Below are 22,402 nucleotides of genomic sequence, written 5' to 3'. Positions count from 1 at the left end.
ATTAAGGAAACGATGGTAAAGTAATCCAGTGGTATCTGGGTGATTGGTTTCAGGATCTCACAGACACCAAAACAGCAAATCCATGGACCCCTTAGGGAAAATGACCTCTTCTATCTCCACAACTGTCACATACCTCCCCTGGGCTCCTCTGATGCACAGTAACTTAGTGCCTAAGGCAGTTGTATATTGTTAGGGAATGACAAGAAAAATGTCTGTAAATGTTGGGTATAGATGCAGTTGGGTATTTTTTTTAACTTTTTGGGGGCCCTCCACCTAGCTGCCAAATAAATACATGGAGACTTATTCTTACTTATGAATGCCTGGCCTTAGCTTGGCTAGTTTCTAGACAGATTTTCTAACTTAAATTAATCTGTTTGTCTTCTTCTACATTTGCCTCTGGGCTTTTTACCTTTCTTTATTATAAATATTTTTCTTCCCTTCTCACTGTGTGGCTGGTTGGGTGCCTGGGTGCCTGGCCCCTGGTGTCCTCCTCTCCTCCTTTTCTCGATCCTCTTCCCTAGATTTCTCCTCCTATTTATTCTCTCTGCCTGCCGGCCCCACCCAGCCCTCTCCTGCCTCACTATTGGCCGTTCAGCTCTGGATTAGACCGTTAGGTGTTTTAGACAGGCACAGCAGCACAGCTTCACAGAGTTAAACAAATGCAACATAAAAGAATACAGCCAGATGTTGGTGGCCCACGCCTTTAATCCCAGCACTCGGGAGGCAGAGGCAGGCAGATCTCTGTGAGTTTGAGGCCAGCCTGGTCTCCAGAGCAAGTGCCAGGATAGGCTCCAAAGCTACACAGAGAAATCCTGTCTCAAAAAACCAAAAAAAAAAAAAAAAAAAGCAACACATCTTAAACTAATATTCTGCAACATATAGATGCATTCTTGTCTACGTATTTCAGGTCTGTGTTGGGTTCAATCCATGGAAGCAGAGTCCATGCCTGTGGGGGAGGGGACTACCTGCTCCCAGGGCTGTTGAGGAAAGTTCAATAAGACGATCAAACAGAGATGCTCAGAGTAGCAACTGACAGTCAGTAGGCACACGTTTATTTACCAGGCACCTGGTCTTTGCCATGCACCACTGTACACTGAGAATGTGGCAGATCCCTGCTACTGGCTAGTGAGAGACAGGCTCCCCACCAAGAGCTAAGAAGGAGAAAGAGACCAGGCATTATGCTGCACACTTGTCATCCCTGCACTTGGGAGGTAAAGTAGGAGGATCAGGAATGGGAGGCCAGTCTGGGCTGCACAGTGAGACTGTCTCAAACACAGAAGTGGGGAAGAAAAAAGGCAAGGTAGCAGGCAGGGAACACTTGGGGTCGGATGGACAGCTAAGGTCTCCCTGAACAAAAAAAGTCTGAGCAGAGACGTAAAGGACGTGCTGGGGATGCTGAGTGGGGGAGAGGTGGAGGAGGGGAAAGGGCCAGTGCAGAGATCCTGGAGGAGAAACACAGTGGAAACACAAGAGATGGGTGTCCCTGGAGAAGTATGAAGGAGGGGGCAGGGAAGACGCAGAGCAGAATGAGCAGGGAAGCATGGCCAGGTAGACTGAGGTGATCTGATGCTGTTACATTCATCCAGTTGTGGTTATCACAAAGTATCTGAGGCAGACAGACATCATAAAGAGTTAAACATACGCAGTTACAAAGTGTGTCTTACTTTCTGGTTGCTGTGACAAAAACAATAGAAGGGAGAAAGGGTTTATTTTGGCTCATAGCTCCGGAGGGTAGAGTCTGTTATGGTGGGTAGACTGGCAGCAGGAAGGGGAGGCATGGTGGCAGGAGCAGGAGGCTGGCTGGTCACATGACATTCACACTCTCAAGCAAGCAGAACCAGAACAACATGTGGGGCTTGGACTATAAGCCTGAAGGCCCGCCCCCCAGTGACTCTCCTCCATGGCAACATTCCCAAACACCATCACCATGTGGGGACCAAGGGCTCAAATGTGTGAGCCAGTGCGGATGTTTCACTAAGGTTGATGGATCTCAGCCTGGTGGCGACTCTAGGTCTGTGGTGGACTTGGTGGAGCTTGGACGGGCTTGGCCTGATAGCTTACTTGTACAAAGAGCTCAGATGTCCCATAAGAGCCTTCCTGTAATTTAAGGACCTGTCTCTTAAAGCCCCCACCCCCTCTGCTGCCTCCTGCCCAAAGCACTGTTCCACAGCGTGGAGCCCAGCTGTGCCTAAATCACATCCAAACTACTTGTGCTGCCAATTGCACCCTCTGCTAGGTGGGGCCAAGATGCAGGAAACAGTAAACTGCCTGGATCAGGCTAATTGGACCAGATGGTTGGGGGGACAGTGGGTGTGGCCAGGAGTCTTTTCTTCATAGTCCTTGAGGGTCAATCCCCTGGAGAGCCCTTCAGGCAGGACCTTAACTCTGTCTTCTCCTTAGAAGAGGTGATCCTCGCGGAGGACGAGACGGACGTGGAGCAGAGGCACCCTTTTGATGGTAACTGCTCTGAGCCCAGCATGAAGGCAGGTCCCAGGGGTGTGGGGTTGTGCAACTGAGCTGTGCAAGGTTTGAGTAATTGAAGAATGGGCCTCTGGGAGGAATTTCAGAATGCAGGGAGGAGGAGGACAGGTTCTATTCCTACTTGCCCTTTTCTCCTTAGCCGTGTGTCCAGTTTTCCCCTTCTGTAACATGGGCATAATAGTATTGGTGAGGTGTCTCAGTGGGTGAAGGTGTCTGTGTCCAAGATTAGTGGCCTGAGTTCCATCCCCAGAACCCACATGGCAGAAGTAGAGAAAGAAGTGTTCTCTCTCTCTCTCTCTCTCTCTCTCTCTCTCTCTCTCTCTCTCTCTCACACACACACACACACACACACACACACACCTCACACACCTCACACACATATGCATGAGCACACACACAATATTACTAATAATGAAAGGAAGAATTCCATCTGTCTAGAGGTGTAGACTGGTGACAGAACACTTGCATAAAGTCCTGGGTTTCAGCCTCAGCACTGCCAAGAAAGACAGAGCTCTTATAGACTAGGCTGACTCTCGAACTCACAGAGATCTGCCTGCCTCTGCCTCTCCAGTGCTGGAACTAAAGGCGTGCACCCAGCTAGGAAAATTTTAAAATAGCAAAATGACAAAAAAAAAATCAAGAACCCTAGATCCTTTACTTGGTAGTAGAGAGCTATTTTCTGTGGGGGTTCCAAGTCTCTGCTAGAATGTATGTCTGCTGCAGAGCTTTGGGGAACAAGCCTTGGCACAGAACAGTTGCCCCAGCCCCAGCTGGTCCAGCACGCATGTGCTCGGTTAAGGGTGGACTATACCTCCTGTCCCAGGACTGTTTTTAAAACAGACCAGAGCCAGTGTGGTGATGCACTCCTGTAATCTCCAGAGGCAGAAGCAGGTGAATCTCTGTGAGGTCCAGGACAACTAGGGCTACATAGTGAGACCCTATCTCAAAAAAAACAAGAAAGACTGGAGAGATGGCTCAGCAGTCAAGAGCACTGGCTGTTCTTGCAGAGGACATGGGTTTAATTTCCCAGCACGCACATGGTAGATCACAACCTTCTGTAACTCTAGTCCTGAGAAATCTGACGCCTTCTTCTGACCTCTGTATGCACTGTACACATGTGAGGCACAGATATACTTGCAGGCAAGATACCCATGCACATAAAATAATAATTGTTAATTAAAATAAAAAACAAAAACTGGCCAGATTGAAAATAGTGTTTCTGAGCCTAGACTTTGAACTGAAACTGAACAGCACTGGACTTTGGTTTGGACTCCCTGCCTGCCCCAGTGGTGGCTGTGCATGAATATCGTGGGCACACTGTGGACTAGTGGGCATGGCAGTATGTGGTGTCTGCTGCAACCCTGGCATAAAAGGGTAATGCCGTCTTCTCTCGCCATGTTTCCCTTGTTGGAGCTCTGCGGAGAGCTACCCTGAAGAAAAGCAAGACGGACCTGCTCAACCCTGAGGAGGCCGAGGACCAGCTGGCTGACATCGCGTCTGTAGGTAAGTCCCACCTCTGTAGCAATCACTGCCCATAACCAAGAAATGAGAGGCTGAGCCTGAGGACTGGGCGGGTGGGTGTGCCAGTGCCCTGGATGTTACGTTATGATGAAAATAGTGACCACCCCTGGCTGCTTTGGTTTTTTGGTTTTGTTTTTCATACCTGGCTAGATTCTGTCTCCTCATATTGTAGTGTCTCAACTAAATGAGCCCCACAGATCTCTTTACTGTAGGTGTAAGTCCAGACTTTACTTATTTACATCCAGTTCCAGCAGGCTCCTAGTTCCTTGGGTAAGTTCATTATGGCTGAATGTCTGTACTCTAAAGCACATGTCTTTGGTCTCAGCATTCAGGAGGCAAAGGCCAGCCTGGTCTACATAATGAGTTCCCAGCCAAAAATAAATAAATAAATAAACATACCAAAACAAAATCCTCTACCCAAAGTGTTTCAGATTCTGATTGTTTCAGATTTCCAGATTTGGGAGTATTTCCATATATGTGTGTCGTGTCTTAGGTGTGAGACCAAAGTCTAAACACAACATTTATTCATTTCTCATACACAAAGCCTAAAGTTAACTTCAGACTCCTTTAAAAATGCTTTTGGAAATGGATTAATCCCATGACATGCATTTCTATGGGTTCCAGGACAGCAAGAGTTATATGGTCTGATTCTGTCTAAAAATAGTACAATAATAATAACAACAGCAATGTTGTAGGCAGGCAAGATGGCTCAGCAGGTGAAGGGCTCGCCACTAAGCTTCATGACCTGAGTTCAATACCCAGAATCAGTGTGGTGAAAGGAGAGAACCGACTGTCAAAAGTTGTCCTCAGACCTCCACACTCACTGTAGATTACACAGACACACAATAAATAAATTACATTCTATACATGAAATAATGTATATGTTTACATTTTATTTATTATTTTGTTGTGTATGATGTATTGGGCAAGGTCCCTCATGCCACTGTTATGGAGGCCAGAAGACAACTTTCGGGAGTTCCAAAGCACTTTACCAGTCTTGCCAGCACCAACATGGATCAGGAATGTCAGTCTAGGGTCACTGGTCACTGAGTTTGGGATGGGTGCTGCGTTCATACTGGGTCCTGAGTTCAGCACAAGACAGAGACAGAATTCCCACCTACACAAAAGTTACCACCCAATGAGAACACACATTAAAAAGAGATTTGGGCTGAGGATGGCTCAGTCAGTAATTGCTTGCCTTGAAGGCAGGAACACCTGAGTTCAACCCCAGAACCCACATCAAACCTGGACAGAGCACAGCATACTTGGGATCCAGCGCTGGTGACAGAAGACTCTGGCCAGCCAGGCTAGCCTAATCTCCGAGTCCAAGCCAGTGAGAGATGGGATCTCAAAGGAAAGGGCAGGGTTCCTGAGGATTCTACTTCTGGCTGTCCACCCACACAGATGTGAACATGCAAACACACGTACATACAAACACATGCACATTAGAACAAAAACAAAGGAAGTTAAAAGATGGGTTGGCAGACAAAGGTGCTGGCTGCCAAGCTTGACCTGAGTTTGATCCCTAGGACCCACGTGATAGGAGTCCTTTGGCCTTCACACGCACACTGTGGCACATGTGTGAGCTCTTCCACACAGTAATATAATTAATAACTCAATTTTTTAAATCTAAAACACACTAGAAAAGTTATATCCCACTAGAATAACAGGGGCTGTATAGGTGAAACCTAGGCTTGCCCACTCTGACACAGTACAGCATGCTCAGGGAAGGCTCCTCAGAAGAGGAGGTGACATTTGAGAGCTGAAGGCTCATATTGGGAAGGTGGCTCTTCAGCAGTGCCACTGGCTAGTACAGAGGCCAAGCTCTGTAGGCACGGCACCCAGGATATCTGGGGGAGCGATGGAGGGGTTCCTGCATACACTCCCCTCTGATCTCACCGTCTCTCCTCACAGAACTCTCTGGTCCCCGGAGGGTGGTTTTAACAGATGACATAGCCTCCTTGCCAGTTTCTCTGACGAACCCTGCTGTGCACACTGGAAGTGTGGGCGGGGCGTGTTCCTGGGGATAATTACAGCATCAAAGATATGAATGACTTCCCAGCTCCTCACTCCCTAAGCCTTTCTGCACTTGAATTACAGGACATTCATTCATGAGTTGTCCAGGACACAGATTCTCACTGTTCCCCACCCTGGCTGTTGCACACTCCCTTTCCCAGTTAAGGAGCTTTGTAGTGCTGTTTTAAAGCTTATTTTCAATTTCTGGCCCAAACACTTTTGTTTATAGTGACTATTACTTCTGTTTCCATTTGTGGGCGCACCTAGTCATGTCTTTTGAGAAGGTGTTGGTTGCAAATGTCTGTTTTCACTTCATGCATTCAGTTGGCCTTAAGGACTCTTCTCTCTCTGTCTCTGTCTCTGTCTCTCTCTGTCTCTCTTTGTCTCTCCCTCCCTCCCTTCCTCCCTCTTTCTCTTTTCTCTCTCCCTCCCTCTCCCTTCCCCTTCTTCCCCCCTTCTCTCCCCCTCTGTCTCCCCTCCCTTCTTTCCCTCCTCCTTTTTTCTTTTGTCTCACCATGTAACCCTGACTGGTCTGAACCTCACAAAGATCTAAATGCCTCTGCCTCCCAAGTTCTGGGACTTAAGGTGGGCCACCATACCTGGCCTACTTCATTTTTTTTAATTACATTTTTTGTTAGGGATATCCCAGAAAGTTAAGGGCACTGGCTGCTCTTGCAGAGGACCAGGGTTCAATTCCCAGTATCCACATGGCAGCTCACAAACACCTGTAACTCTAAAGAGATCTGACATCCTTTTCTGGCCTCCCCAAGTACACATAGTGCACTTACATACATGCAGACAAAACACTCATACATGTGAAATAAAAGTAAGTCTGGTCAGATGAGGAAGCACATGACTTTAATCCCAGCACTCAGGAGGCAGGAACAGGTGGATCTCTACGAGTTTGAGGTCAACCTTTTCTACCTAGAGTTCCAGATGAGCCAAGGCTACATAGTAAAACCTTGTCTCAAAAAAAATTTTATATATGTGTGTGAGTGAGTGTGTGTGTGTGTGTGTGTGTGTGTGTGTGTGTGTGTGTGTGTGCAGGCATGCATGTCACCATACATACGTGGAAGCCAGAAGACAACTTGCAGAAGTAGGTATTGTCTTTCCAGCATGTGGGTCCCAGAGATCCAACTCCAGTCATAAGGCCTAGGCAGGCATCTCGAAGGCCCCACTCTTTGCTTTGCTCTATCTTGGTAGGCAAGTTTCTTTGCTGATATTGTTGTGTAGTTGGGAACTCAAATTAAGATCTTGTGAATTAGATGGTTGCCTACTCTTAGTGAGCTTCTGGTCTTCCTTGTCCTTCATTCTGAGAGACATGAAAAACTGATCCAGGCCCATGCTAACAAGGATGAGGGGAAATGGACATTCTTGGATGCTGTTGGCAGGGGCATAAGTCTGTAACGTTCCTGCTTTATTTATGATAAATCACTTGGCATTATTATTATTATTTTGTTGTTTTGTTTTGTTTTTCGAGACAGGGTTTCTCTGTGGCTTTGGAGGCTGTCCTGGAACTAGCTCTTGTAGACCAGGCTGGTCTCGAACTCACAGAGATCCGCCTGCCTCTGCCTCCCAAGTGCTGAGATTAAAGGTGTGAGCCATCACCACCCATTATTTAATTGTAGATTATGCAACTTTTATTTATTTGTGTGCTTGGTTTTGCAAAGCTGAGGGCACAGCCTAGTGAGTGCCTTGGGAGCCCCCTCTCCTACTCAGCTCCATCTCTGGCCCCTTTGCTGACTGAATTCTTCAAAAGTGACTTACTCTCTTGTGCAGGAGACATGCATTCCAGTGGCTCTGGCTGGATTGCTTCTGTTTGAATAAATAAGAGCAGGGGCTAGAGTGGGGCTCACAGTGCTTGCTCGGAAGGCATAAGGTACTGCCTTCTAAGCATCACAAAACCAAACACATTTAAAAGACATTGAGGCCTGGGAGCTGGCTCAGGGAGTAGAGCCTTGCCTTGCAAGTGTGAGGGCCTGACTCAGAACCCATGGGAAGCCAGAGTCAGTGGCATGTGTCTGTAATTCTACAGTGAGGGGGAGGCAGAGGCACTCCTGGAAACTCAAAGGCCAGCTATCTTGCAGTGAAGAACAACAAAAAGACCTTGTTTCAATGAGCCTGTGGCATACACCTCTAGTACCAGCACTGGGGAAGCAGAGGCAGATGGATTTCTGAGGATTCAAGACCACACTGGTGTACTTAGTGAATTCCAGGCCAGCCAAGGCTACATAGTGAGGCCCTGTCTCAAATAAACAACAAACAAAAGTCCTTCTCAAACAAGGGGGAAGGTGGGGATGGTCACCCAGAGTTGTTCTCCATATATGAACCATGTGTATGAGTGCATACACAAACACGTGTGCTTTGTACACTCACACACAAAAATGTTTTCAACTTTCTAAATGGACCTCAAACACAATCTGTGGTCTGATATCTTGTGGTGGGTTCCATTTAGGCAGCAAATCTGCCCAGCCACAAAGGAGGGGAGCCCGCGCTAACAACCCCTGGCTTCCTAGAAGGGCTATCTGGGATCCCAGAACTCTAAGAAAACTCTATGGTTATAGTTCTTCACTGGCCCCACTCACTGTGCTGTGAATTAGCCAATGAGCATACCATAGCAAGCTTACTCACCACTGAGGAGCTGGCTGTGGGGCAAGGAAGGGGACCTGGGCGGGGGCCTAGGACACAAAATGTCTGCTACAGAGCAAGTTCCTTCAAGAGCTCCATTGATGATGCATTCAGACCATGTGTAGCAGTGTATTATATGTTTTTAAATGGCTGGAGAGCTGGGAAGATGGCTCAGTGGCTAAAGTGCCGGCTGTGCAAGCAAGCCTGAGGACCTGAGTTTGATCCTCCAGGAATCAAGCTCAAAGAGTTGGGTGTGGTGCTGCATGCTAATAATTGCTGGCTAGAGAAAGTGGAGACAGGTGGCTCCCTGCCTCTCTGGCTAGCCAGTGTAAGCTAGGAGGCAAGTTCCAAACTTTATCTCAAAAAAAAAAAAAAAGTGAATTTAAATGGTACCTAAAGACTTTTGGCCTCCACACGAGTGCACGTGAGTACAAGAATTCACAAGCATGTAGGTATGCACACATGTATGAGATATATGAGTGCCCACATGAACACATACACATACAATCATGCACATACACACAGACAGCTGAGAGATTTGTACGTGCTCTCCTGAAAGAAAAGTCACTGTTTACCCACATTACCTGAGGCAATCAAGTGGCAAGGAGTAGCTGTTGATTTGGGCTCATAACCAGGAGGCTCCAGGCAACTATCACTCACCCCTGTTCCCTTTGTGAGCAGCACATTGTTGTGGTGGAAGTGTGTGGCAGAAGCAGCTGCTCTCAGCAGCAGGGAGCAGAGGGGGAAAGGTAGGGAGGAGTCAGGCAGGAGCTGATGCATGAGCCGGGGAGCAGTGGAGCAGTGGGACTTCCTGGCTTGCCAGGACCACCTGCTCAGTGGTGGCAGCACCCACAGTGGGCTGGGCCCCTCCCTCCCACGCCAATCTCTTAAGAATATGTTCTCACAGACTTGCCTACAGACCAATCTTACAGAGGTGATTTCTCAATTAAGATTCCCTCTTCCCAGATGACAAAGCACATCCCTCTAGGCCCCATCTCATAAAGGGTCCACCACCTCCCATTTCTGCTAGACCTGGAAGCATTGAAGATGCAAACCCTAACAGTAGTGCACATGGTAACTGTCTCAAGCTGGCCATGCTGTAGTGTAGACATGCTTCAGAACCTCCTGCAGAGGCTGCAGTCAGCACAGCGGAAAGAGTGCTCACTGCCCTTGTGAGACTGGATCCATTCCCAGCACCCACATAGGGCAGCTCATGACAGCCTAGCTCCAGGGTATCTGACATCCTCTGCTGGCCTGGTGGACAGGGACACACATACAGAAGCCGTAGTAAATAATAACTTGTCCAATTCATCATAGTTATCTTCAATTTGTATCTACTTGTATAAAATGTATTTTTTAAAGATTTTATTTATTATGTATACAACATTCTGCTTCCATGTATATCTGCACACCAGCAGAGGGCAGCAGATCTCATAACGGATGGTTGTGAGCCACCATGTGGTTGCTGGGAACTGAACTCAGGACCTCTGGAAGAGCAGTCAGTGCTCTTAACCTCTGAGCCATCGCTCCAGCCCCAAATGTAATTATTTTTATAAAAATTATTTTAAAAGATGGGGACCATGACTCAGTAATGGCATGTTCGCCTACTATGTATGCCTACTGTGTGTAAGACCCTGAGTCCCATTCTTGGCACTGTCAAAAAAATAAAGAAAAAAAGTAATAAATAAAATGAAGACTGTAGAGCATGAGAGAAAGGGGAGCCTCTGCGAGTAGAGTTCTCCAATCAAGCATTACATGTGGGGCTGAAAGAGACGCTCAGTGGGTTAAAACACCTGAACTCAGTTTCTACACCCACATCAGATGGCTCACAGCCACCAGTAACTCTAGTCCTCTCCTGGTCTCGGGAACATCTGTATACACACACACACACACACACACACACACACACACACACACACACACACACACACACGAAAATAAATGCTTAAAAACTATTATTACATTCCAGTTAGATTTAAGTTTGGCATAAGTGGTGTGTATATTGTGTGTGCAGGTGTGTGTGCCCTGCCTGCATTAGAGGCCAGCGGAGGACACAGCAGGTCCTTCTGAATCACTCACCTATTCATGTCTGTGTGGGTGGACAGCCAGAAGTGGCATCCTCAGGAACCCTGCCCCCTCCTTTGAGATCTGGTCTCTTCACTGACCTGGACTCAGAGATTAGGCTAGCCTGGCTGGCCAGAAAGTCTCCTGTCACCAGTGCTAGATCACAAATGTGCTCTGCTCTGTACCGGTTTGATGTGGGTTCTAGGGTTGAACTTAGGTCTTTGTGGTTGGGGACAAATCCTTACTGACCGAGCTATCCCTTAGTTCCAAATCTCTGTTTAATGTGTCTTCTCCTTGAATGGCAACTTTTGTGTGGGTGGGAATTCTGTCTCTGCCTTGTCCCCAATTCAGTGCCTGATAAGAGCAGGGCCCGTGAACAGCTCCCAGTGACCTGCAACATCTAAAATGCACCAAGCTCTAAACAGCACACCAAGCTGCAGAGGTGGAAAGCCCATGTTGACCACTTGGGAAGAGCATCCTGCAGCCCTCATCCTGGAGGCTTTGGAGCATGTAGCTCCCATGGGGACTTGAGCGCAGGGCCGTGCTCCATCTTGTCCTCTCATGTGACCTCCTGTTGATGGGCTTCCTCACCAAGGGTCATCCTGAGTTTCTCTTTCTCTGCCCTTTCTTTTCCCTGGCAGGGTCTCCCTTCGCCAGAGCCAGCATTAAAAGTGCCAAGCTGGAGAACTCAACTTTTTTTCACAAAAAGGAGAGAAGGATGCGTTTCTACATCCGCCGCATGGTCAAAACTCAGGCCTTCTACTGGACCGTGCTCAGTCTGGTAGCCCTCAATACGCTGTGCGTCGCCATCGTCCACTACAACCAGCCCGAGTGGCTCTCCGACTTCCTCTGTGAGTGCAGCTCTTAGACATTGCTCTCTGCTGGCCTCTGCTCTTCCTTTGGCCCCTCCCAAGCCTCTGGCCATTTCTGCAGCTAAAATGGGCCACACACTGGTGCCACAGTGGAACCTGCCTTAGGCTAGTGTTAGACCCGAGGCAGCTGAGCAGACTAAGACTCATGGTTTGGCAGGGACAAGGGCATGATGCCATCTGCTTTGGCTTATCTCTGGGCAGCTCAAGGTGAGTGACATGGGGATGGAAGGGGTGTGTGCTGGAGCCCTGATCACACCTGCATCCAGGAAGCTGAGACAGACACAGACAAACAGACATCAAAAAGAGAAAAGAGATAGACAGGAGCTGGCTAGATGGCCCAGTGGTAAAGCCACAGGTGTCAAGCCTAGAAACCTGAATTGATTTCCAGAACTCACATGGTAGAAAGAAAAGATTCCAAGAAGTCCTCTGACTTAACAGGAGCACACACACACACTCATACACAAAGCATAAAGTAGTAAAAAAAAGAAAGAAAGGCAGACACACTTGCAGAGATAGATATAAATGCAGACAGACAGACTCAGAGTAAGACAGACATGCAGCAAGGCACACCACCAGTGTCCTAAGCACCTCCCACTAGGCTCCAGCTATTGAAGCCCAATCTGGCTCTCAGTGTTCCCACACTGTTGTCCTGCCTTTTATGACATGAACCATTGACAGGGACACAGAACATAACCAGCCTTGCCCAGACCATCTTTCTCACAGTCCCAAGGTTACTGTTTCTAAGCAAGATACAGATGAAGCACAGATGGAGGAGATAAGACACAATGGTCACGAGAGTCACACAGAGACAGTGGCATGTGCTTAATACTAAGAGCCCTGCTCAGGACGTCCATGTGATGGGCCCTTTCAAGATGGGAACCTTAAAACCTCAAGTGTCCTGCCAGTGACCCCTCTGCCCCTCTGCTGTCCTGCAGACAGTAACAGCGTCTGCCCCCTGCTCCCTCCCTCTTCTTTGCAATGCTAGAGTTAGAATTTACATATAATAGCCACTGAGCCATGCCTACAACCCTACACTGGGGGACCTTTGGCCCCCACCCCTTCTTTCTTCGGTTTACTTCTCTCCTTCCTCTCTTCATATTCCTTTGCCTCCCATCTGCCTGAGATGGGGCTTTATAACAAATGTGGGCATGTCTTAGTTCCTCAGTGGATACCAGGACCCTCAAGCTTTTGTACTCTGAACTCTTGCCATTTCGGGATTTGCTTGGGCACTGGAAGGTGGGAGGCCCCAGGACTGGAAAGACTCTGAGGATAATCAACAGAAGAAAGTGTGGGCCTGATAAGGGTGTGGATGGCCTGGCTTTCCTGGAGGTCCCTTAATCTTTTGTGTCTACTGGCTGCCTCCTCCTGGAGCTATTAGCTTTCTGACCTGTTTGCTGCGCTTGCTCACAAGTAGCCAAGGACAGCCATAAGGGATGGTCATGACTTTGACCTAGAAAGGCCTAAATTCTAGTCTAGGGGACTGTTTCCTTGAACCTTTGTGGTCCCCCAGGCTAGTTGTCTGACCCCACAGGACACCCAAGGGGACTGTCCTTCCTCTGTGTCTGACCTGTTTCCAAGCTGCTCATCGTATCTGCTCCCTCTGGAGCCTGTAAACGAGGGCTTTTACTTCTTATGTCCTCTTCTTGCACACTATTTTTAGTCGCCTAGTTTCCTCCACTAATCATCTTGCAGTCTGTCCTGGTTAAGGAGGCATGGGATTAGAACTTCCTGCCTAGAGGCTTTGGTATCTGTAGATGTCTTTTAGTTAGCCCTGTTTTCTAGTTAATGAAAAAAGAGACAGATAAATGGATGAAGAGGCTCTTCCCAGGTCACACAGCTTGTAAGGGATGAATCCAGGGTTTGGACCCAGGCAGTTGTATTCCTAAGTTCAAACCATGTCTGATGATAGAGTCCTACACCTTAGGCATGACTGGTCTACCATCCATTGGTCAGAGGTCTTCAGTCCTAAGGCATTCTGTGAGTAACAAAGAAAGAAACAGCGTGACTGTAAGATTCAGCGCAGTTTCAGAGAAATCCAGACCAGAGCAAGTGAGCACCCTTGGAATCACTGAGATGTGAATCTGGGACTCAGGGCCTCTCTGTACCTGGTAGAGGGTGGGTCTGATTGTCCTGAGGTTCTCCCAATCTCTCCAATGCTCTAGTGTTGTGTGTCACTAGCTCCCGTGTTTCCATGGTAACTAGGAAGCAAGCATCTCAGAGACACCTGTCCTCATAGAGGTGCTACTGCTGGGTCTCAGAGGGACCAGATGTTGGAGTCAGATCTACTTCTCTAGCTGCTCTGTCCGAGACACTCAAGGGTTTAAATCAAGGTGCTCCAGAAAGTCCTATAAATCAAGGGAAGCTATGACAAGAAATGACAGTGAGGGCTTTTTGGTAATCAATTCAAACCACCTCTTTAAAGCAGGGCCTAGCCAGGGCTCTTGTCAGTTATGTTAGCCCATCTGCACTACTGCAACAAAACACCTGAGGCTGGGTGACTTAATATCAACAGACAGTTAGTTCCTTTCTTTCATTCCTGGAGCCCGGGAAGTCTGCATGTGGCATTCGGAAGGTTTGGTTGTCTACTGGGAAGCTGTTCTGTGTTCCCAGTGCTGTGTCCTCTTGGAAGGGTGACCAGCAGGTCCCCGTGAGAGTCCAGATGATGAACCCCCACACCAAGCCCCCTTACAGCTCATCTAGTGCTGTTCACAGGGCACTGGGACTTGAGGTTCCTTCAGCCACCTCACACTGTTCTAAGAGCTTTATTCACCACGAGAGCTGCTCCCTGGGTGATTGGTTACCTTTCACCACCAGTTTTAGAGGCCAGGTGTGGTGGTGCACACCTTTAATCCCAGAACTTGGGAGGCAGAGGCAAGCAGATCTCTGTGAGCCAAGACTACGTAGTGAGACCCCATCTCAAAAAGAAAAGCATTAACACAGATTTCCCAAGGGGAGCACAAGTGTTCAAACCACAGCAGTCACCAGGCAGAGTTAGCTCTGGAGCTGTAATTCTGAGGTCTGTAGGAATTGCTTTGAATCTACAGCCTGTCCTTGCATGATACTTACTTTTGCTTGGTGCTTCATTTATCTGTTGCAGAGCTGGGATGGAACCCAAGGTTTTCTGCATGCCAGGCTGGTGCTCTACCACAGAGCCAGGTCCCCAGCCCCTCACTGGGGCATTCTAACCACAGGCTCCACCACTAAGCCACACCCCCAGTGCCTCCTTGGAGGATTCTAGGCTGGCTTTCTACTGCTGATTCAAAGCCTCTGCCTCTCACCATCTAGTTTGGGGAAGAGTTCCACACATGTATAGCTTATACCTGAAACCCAGCTACTCACTTAGTAAATGTACTAAGTCACACAGGGTTCTATCAGTCAACACAAAACTAGAACCACAGCAATATCCTACACCCAGCTTTCTACATCAATCCAGGTTAAAAACTATGAGATACTAAGGCCCATGGAAAAGAATCCTTGCGTAGCTATCATTGCCCATGATACACAGAGAATCGTCTCTGCCTCCCTTCCTAATGGGGAGACACAGGCAAAAACACAAGGGCATGGAGCCTTCCCAATGGCCTAACCCACACCTCTTCCTTTTCCTTTCAGACTATGCAGAATTCATTTTCTTAGGACTCTTTATGTCCGAAATGTTTATAAAAATGTATGGGCTTGGGACGCGGCCTTACTTCCACTCTTCCTTCAACTGCTTTGACTGTGGGGTGAGTACTGTATTTTCTCAGGCCTCTCCTGGATCTTATCAGCAATAGCTGATACCTGGGGACTTCTTGTGAAAGTAGAGGGAGCCAGATGTGTTTCACAGCTTCAGTCCTGACCTACGTCTAAGACAGGCCTAGGCTGCCTAGTAAGAGCTGAAATGAAATGAAGGTGGGATCAAGAGGCTGACATCACCTCTGGATGTGCTGTGCATGGAGGAGGAAGGAGGGGGCATCGAGGACACCCAGCTGCTGTCACTCAGAAGGGACAGCTTAAACTGTCTTAGTAGAAGTGGAGAGCCCAGCAGTTTTGCCATGAGCATGGAAAAAATGGAACTAGTTTCTATTTCAAAAACCCAAGGCAGCCGGGTGATAGTATCGCACGCCTTTAGTCCCAGCGCTCGGGAGGCAGAGGCAGGTGGATCTCTGTGAGTTCGAAGCCAGCCTGGTCTAAGGAGCAAGTGCCAGGACAGCCAGGGATACACAGAGAAACCCTGTCTCAAAAACTCAAGGCCAGACATGGTAGTTTGCACCTTTAATCCCAACACTTGTGAGGTAGAGATTCTGTTTACCACAGTATAAAATTCAAGATTAGTGTTTACTTCATAGTTCAAGGCCAGCTTGGGCTGGCTACATAATGAGTTCAAGGCCAATGTGGACTACATGATACTCTGTTAAAAAAAAAATCTTGTGTCAGCAAGATGGCTCAGTGGGTAAAGGTGCTTGCTGCCAAGCCTGATGACCTGAGTTCTACTCCCAGGACCCTCATGGTACAAGAAGAGAAACAACTCCTGCAAGTTATCCTCTGCCCTCCACAGATTGTAGCAAAACACTCAATCATATTCACAATAACAATAAATAATGAATAATCTAAAATAAATAAATATAAATTAAAATACTAGAGAACCTTGAAGAAAACCCAACATCAAAGGTTACATATCATCTAACTCCATTTCTATGACATGGCCAACGAGGCAGACCACAGACAGGAAGCAGATCAGAGGTCACCAGCACAGGCTCAGGGGGGGAGGGAGGGTGGGGCACCTCTGAGGCTGCAAGCTGACCTGGAGTTGTGCAGACAATAGGCTCTTTCAGATGCCTCTGAGCTGTGTACCCAGAGGGTTAATTTGGTAGTGTGTGAGTTTCTCGTGTGTGTGTGTGTGTGTGTGTGTGTGTGTGTGTGTGTGTGTGTGTGTGTGTGTGTGTGTTTGAAACAGCTGGCCTCCAACTCCCAGTGATACTCCTGTCTCCATCTCGCAAGTGCTGGAATAGCAGGCATATATGAGCTTTTAATAAATAAATAAAAATGTAGAGGAAAAAGATGAGTTTTGGGCCCACCATCTGTCAGTCACTGTGACAAAGTACCTGACAGATGCCCAGGTGTGATGGTGCACGCCTTTAATTCCATCACGCAGAGGCAGAGGTAGATGTATCTCTGAGTAAGAGGTCAGCCTCATCTACAGAATGAGCTTCAAGACAGTCAGGGCCACATGAAGAAACCCTACTCACAAACAAAACCTAACAGAAACAACCTAAAGGAGGAGGGGATTTGATCCCAAGTGACCCACTTCTTACCAGCTTCACAGCCTTCCTATAAGCCAAACCCTGAGTCTGGTGACTTCCTGATAGCCTATGTTTTCTGAGGGGTGGACCTGGGTCAGGTCCTGGGAATGGGTAGGAGTCCTGAGGCTACCAGTGACCTTGAGCCTGAGTTCTCTGTTGCAGGTCATCATCGGGAGCATCTTTGAAGTCATCTGGGCTGTCATAAAACCTGGTACATCTTTTGGAATCAGTGTGTTAAGAGCTCTCAGGTTATTGCGAATTTTCAAAGTCACAAAGTAAGTGTTGAGGTTTCTTAGCATTCTGACAAATGGATGAGGAGGGCGCCCAGCCCAGCGTGCATATCCCTGGTCTGATCCCCGCCTTGGCTTCTGTCACAGGTACTGGGCATCTCTCAGAAACCTGGTTGTCTCCCTTCTCAACTCCATGAAGTCCATCATAAGTCTGTTGTTCCTCCTCTTCCTGTTCATTGTTGTCTTTGCCCTCTTGGGGATGCAGCTGTTCGGTGGCCAGTAAGTACTGCCTGACATCTGGACACCCCACCCGGAACTCCAGCTCAGTTCCCATGACATACCCGGCTGCCACCACCTGGCCCCTTCAAGCTGACCTCCATCTGGTGACTTGCCCTCAGGATGGGAATGGTCATCTAGGCTTGTGGGCTTCTGGGTACCAAGTACAGTATCTTCCTGGGGAACAGAGATACTCCAGATGTTACCATGGAAACTAGAAGCTGAACCAAGCCTTCAGAGAAGGAGCGCTAACATAAAGTGTTCTTGCTGTCCACAGGTTTAATTTTGATGAGGGGACTCCTCCCACCAACTTCGATACTTTCCCAGCAGCAATAATGACTGTGTTTCAGGTATGAACTTCCTCAGCCCTGATGCAGGCCCCTAACCACAGGACAAAGAGCTGCCCAGAAGCCCAGGAGCAACCCTAAATTCCTTCCTTTCCCACTGTTTTGGAATGCCTGTTTTTATTGTTGCTGGAGATGCAGCTCAGTGTTAGAGCATTTATTTAACACAGATGAGGCCCTAAATTCCAGCCCAAGTACATACACACACACACACACACACACACACATACACACACACACACACACACACACGCACGCACGCACGCACGCACGCACGCACGCACGCACGCATGCAGGAGAGAGGATAGCTTGTCTATTGTGTATCCCAAGAGAGTATAGGATACCATATAGGACCACATAGGACAGCACCAGGACCAGTTGGAGTACCAAAGAGCCTTGCTTGTGTTTTATTATTATTATTATTATTATTATTATTATTATTATTATTATTATTAATTTCACTTTGCACAAGAAGAAGCAGGTAAAGGAGTGTCTGGCCCCTGCTGTAATGACTGGAAAGAGGACTTTGACAGAGCTGTCAGAGTGAGCTGTTTTGTATCATAGCAATGGTCAAATTCTTTCCCATCTCTAGGAATTGACTTCCCCAGGGCCAAACCATCCCTCCACGGTCTGCAGGGCTCTAGCTACTTAAGTGTCAATACAGCCAGTAGATCTGGCTGGACAGAAGGCACACTGGCTGGCATCCCAGGACTTAAGGTTGGAGCAAGAGGATGTAGGAGTTCCCAATGCATAGTGAGCTTGGGGGTCAGCCTGGGCTACATATAACACTGTTGAAAAAAGAGAGGATGGAGGGGAAATGAGAGGGCTGGGAAGGAAAACCCAAAAGAAAAGAGAACCTGGGGTAGTGGTACACACCTGTAATCCCACTACTCCGGAGACTGAGACTGGAGGATCTACAATTCAAGGCCAGACTGTGAGACCACACCCAAAACAAAAAGGGAAAGGCCTGGTTAATACATCTGCCTATCTTAGAAGCAAGTGTCTCCACATTTTCTGGGATAAGGAGGCTGTGTCCTCTTGGGGCACCTACACTGAGGCTTGGGAACTGGCCCATCAGAGATCTCTAGACTTACTCAAATCACTTCTTTAGAGGAGAAGGGAAAATATATATATATATATATATATATATATATATATATATGGCCTCCATCCTTCCTTTTCTTAAAAAGGCTGCAAGGTGGGCTTGAGAGAGGACAGCTGTGAAGCAATGTCCCGAGTCAGAGAGTGATTGACAGGATCAAGCTCCAAGGAGGCTACAGTCCCCCAGGGACACAGGGCATTGCCTGCAGACACTGTTGATGGTCATACCTAGTTGGATGGGCGAATGACATTGGCATCTGGTAGCTGGAGGCCAGGACTGTTCAGCAGTGGGCAAGTCACAGGTTGGCCCTCCTACAGAATGACCTATCGCTGACCAACAGTGCAGGCTGAGAAGCCTGGCCACAGCAGAACATTCTAGAATTATTTCCTATTTCCTTCATCCTCAGGAGACTATGGACAGAAGGAAGGGAACTTGGGTGTTGTATTTTTTTCTTTTTAAAAGACACAAAGTGTATGATGGTATATTCCCAACATTTGGGAAGCAGAAACAGGTGGATCTCTGTCAGTTTGAGGCCAGCCTGGTCTACAGAGTGAGACCCCAACTCAAGAAAATTAAAAGGTCCATGGACCAATGAGATTCCCAAATAGGCAGAGGTGTTTGTTGCCAAGCCTGACAAATTGGGTTTGATCTCTGGGACTCACTCACATGGTGGAAGGAGAGAACTGACTTCTACATGTTATCTTCCGACCTCCATACTAGCACTATGGCATGCACGTGAACATTCTCACACACGCTAAATAAATACATAAATGTAATTTAAATTTGAAGACAGCCTAGGCCATATAGAGAGACTCTGAAAGGAAAAGGCAGGCAGGCAGGGAGGGAGGGAGGGAGGGAGGGAGGGAGGGAGGGAGGGAGAGAGGGAGGGAGGGAGGGAGCAGTGAATAGCATGTACTGCTCAGAGGGCCTGAGTTCAGTTCCCATGTACGAGGCTCACAACCACCTTTAAGTCCAGCTCCAAGGAATCTGACACGCTCTTGGCCCTGAGGACATCTACACTCATACACACACACACACACACACACACACACACACTCACACACACACACACACATACACACACACACACACTTTTTAAAAAGTCTTTTAAAAGAGAACGAGAACCTTTTAAAGGCTATGGGATGATTGTCTACACAGGGTAGGAACGGTGGCATGGTAGAGTGCTAACACAGTGTGTGTGGCCCTGGGCTCAACACCACAAACAAAACCCAGAGCATCTCCCATAGCAGTATGTAAGATGTAGTGTCTCTCCCTCCCCACTTCTCTGCCTCTCATCAGCTAGCCCATTCTCTAGGTCAACGCTCTCAGCCTGTCTGAATGAGACTGTGGTGTATGTCTTTCAGTGTTGAACCTATATGAACTCACATCACACCCTCAGTTTTTTTTTAAGCATTTGAGCACTGCTCAAATATCTTTTGGGAGCCAGCCATGGTGGTACATGCCTGTCACCCCCGCACTGGAGTGATAGAAGCAAGAGGAGCAGGTATTCAATGTCATCTTCAGTTATTTGGGGAGTTTGAGGGCAACTAGCTACACAAAACCCTACCTTACACACACACACACACACACACACACACACACACACACACACACACACACAAAAGCCTGGTGTCCCCTCGATCTCTTTCATGCTCATCATCAGTGGGGGACCGATGCCTTTTTATGCCAGCTGTTTAATCCCAGTGTGTGACCTGCCTTTGTACACTGTCATAGGTGCAGTCCTGAGTGGGTAAACACCCTAGGTCCCTCGCCTCACAAGATTGAACCATAGCTATTCACAGTGAAATCTTGCTCTGTAAATACCCATCCCACCTTTTTTAAAGATTTATTTACTTATTATGTATACAGTGTTTTGTCTGCATGTACCTCTGCAGGCCAGCAGGGGGCACCAGATCTTATTACAGATGGCTGTGAACCACCATGTGGTTGCTGGGAATTGAACTCAGGACCTCTGGAAGACCAGCTAGTGTTCTTAACCAAGGAGCCATCTCTACAGCACCAAATTACCTTTTTGTTTCCTTTTTTTGTGACAGGGTCTCATGTATCTCAGGCTAGCCTCGTGCTAGCAATATAGCTAAGGCTGTGCTTGAATTCCTCTTCTTCATGCCTCTACCTCCCCAGTGCTGAGATGACAGGCTTGTGTCACATGCCTGGTTTAAGCAATCCTGGGGATAGGACCCCAGGTTTTGGCCAGGCAGTGGTGGTGCACGCCTTTAATCCCAGCACTTGGGAGACAGAGGCAGGTGACCTCTGTGAGTTCCAGGACAGCCAGAGCTACACAGAAGAAACCTTGTCTGAGCTACATCCCCAGCCCTCTCTCTTTTTTCTTCTTATATTAACAGGAACCCCACAATCATACAGGCTTCACTCTCATAATCCCATGTCATCCCAGTTACTTCTCACAGGTCCAAGAACTATGTTAAATGACAAGCTAGGCAAGGACTCTGCCAATGAGTGACATCCCCAGGGCCCCTGCAGTTCAAAATTGTGGTTGTTTGTGTGTTTGTTAAGATAGGGTCTTGCTAAATTGCCAAATACCAACTCACTGGGAGCTGAGCTTGTGCCCTGACCCACTCAGCCCACAACAAACGCTTGTGTCACATCTGAGAAGACAGGATTACAGCAAGTCCCCTATTTCCCACAGCCAAGCTGAGAACCCCCGGTTACAGGCACAGAAACAGGAGTTCACATGGGGTTGATGAAGACCTGGGTGGGGTTTGGGGTGACGGACCGTGGCTGCAGCTGTGGCTCCAGTGAGTTGCTGGCTGAGAGGGATTTGGCTGTGTGTTTGTCTCTGTCTTTCAGATCCTGACGGGCGAGGATTGGAATGAGGTCATGTATGATGGGATCAAATCTCAGGGGGGCGTGCAGGGTGGCATGGTGTTCTCCATCTACTTCATCGTCCTCACCCTGTTTGGGAACTGTATCCTTCATGGGGGCCAGGGACAGACTGGGTGTGGGCGGAGGAGGAGGGACCCAGATGCACAGGCTCCAGGCGGTACTTCCATCGGCTGCTTTCCCTGACTCGCCATACAGACACCCTGCTGAATGTGTTCTTGGCCATCGCAGTGGACAACCTGGCCAATGCCCAGGAACTCACCAAGGTGGAGGACACAGTGACCACCTGCTCGTGGCAGATCATGACAGCAGGGTTTGGAGGGATGTGGGGGTGGGGTCATGGCTCTCGCTGGGGATGGGAGCACTAGGCACATCTCCTGGAGCCATGCCATCCCTGATCAAGCCACTTTACAGCCCAGAAGGTGAAGGGGATAGCAAGATGACTACTGAGGACACAGAGCCAGCTGCATCCAAGGGCTTGAGGAATAAGGAGTTCCAGGGTAATGGGCACGAGGCAAGGAGTGACTTGATAAGGCTTCGGGTAGCACTGGACCTCTGGAAACACAGGAACCATGGCAAGACTCAGATACCGCAACCAGGAATGCTTCCCACTCTGCCCTCCTCTGGCTTCCATATGGAGCCTGCCAGGGGACAGTTGATAGGAGGCCAAGAGACAGGATGCACACAGGTCAGCTTCCTGGGAGGACAGAGAATGGGGCTGAGGACATAT

General features: G+C 48.2%; 1 protein-coding gene across 2 annotated transcripts in view; it reads left to right on the top strand.

Moving 5' to 3' along the window:
* Window positions 1-22,402, top strand: part of Cacna1a (calcium voltage-gated channel subunit alpha1 A) — a 233,803-nt gene that overhangs the window by 118,633 nt on the left and 92,768 nt on the right. The window contains exons 9-17 of one of the 2 annotated variants that reach the window (XM_035442551.1): window positions 2,401-2,457; window positions 3,895-3,984; window positions 11,352-11,561; window positions 15,192-15,304; window positions 17,024-17,136; window positions 17,239-17,370; window positions 17,645-17,717; window positions 21,640-21,757; window positions 21,871-21,938. In XM_035442551.1, coding sequence (XP_035298442.1) covers window positions 2,401-2,457; window positions 3,895-3,984; window positions 11,352-11,561; window positions 15,192-15,304; window positions 17,024-17,136; window positions 17,239-17,370; window positions 17,645-17,717; window positions 21,640-21,757; window positions 21,871-21,938 — 974 coding nt within the window. Of the gene's footprint in view, window positions 1-2,400; window positions 2,458-3,894; window positions 3,985-11,351; window positions 11,562-15,191; window positions 15,305-17,023; window positions 17,137-17,238; window positions 17,371-17,644; window positions 17,718-21,639; window positions 21,758-21,870; window positions 21,951-22,402 lie in introns of both variants that reach the window. The other variant, XM_035442550.1, reaches the window with a different exon arrangement.

The sequence above is a fragment of the Cricetulus griseus genome, chromosome 3 (genome assembly GCF_003668045.3).
Source record: "Cricetulus griseus strain 17A/GY chromosome 3, alternate assembly CriGri-PICRH-1.0, whole genome shotgun sequence".
NCBI classification, from domain to species: domain Eukaryota; kingdom Metazoa; phylum Chordata; class Mammalia; order Rodentia; family Cricetidae; genus Cricetulus; species Cricetulus griseus.
This window is presented reverse-complemented; position numbering and strand designations above follow the sequence as displayed.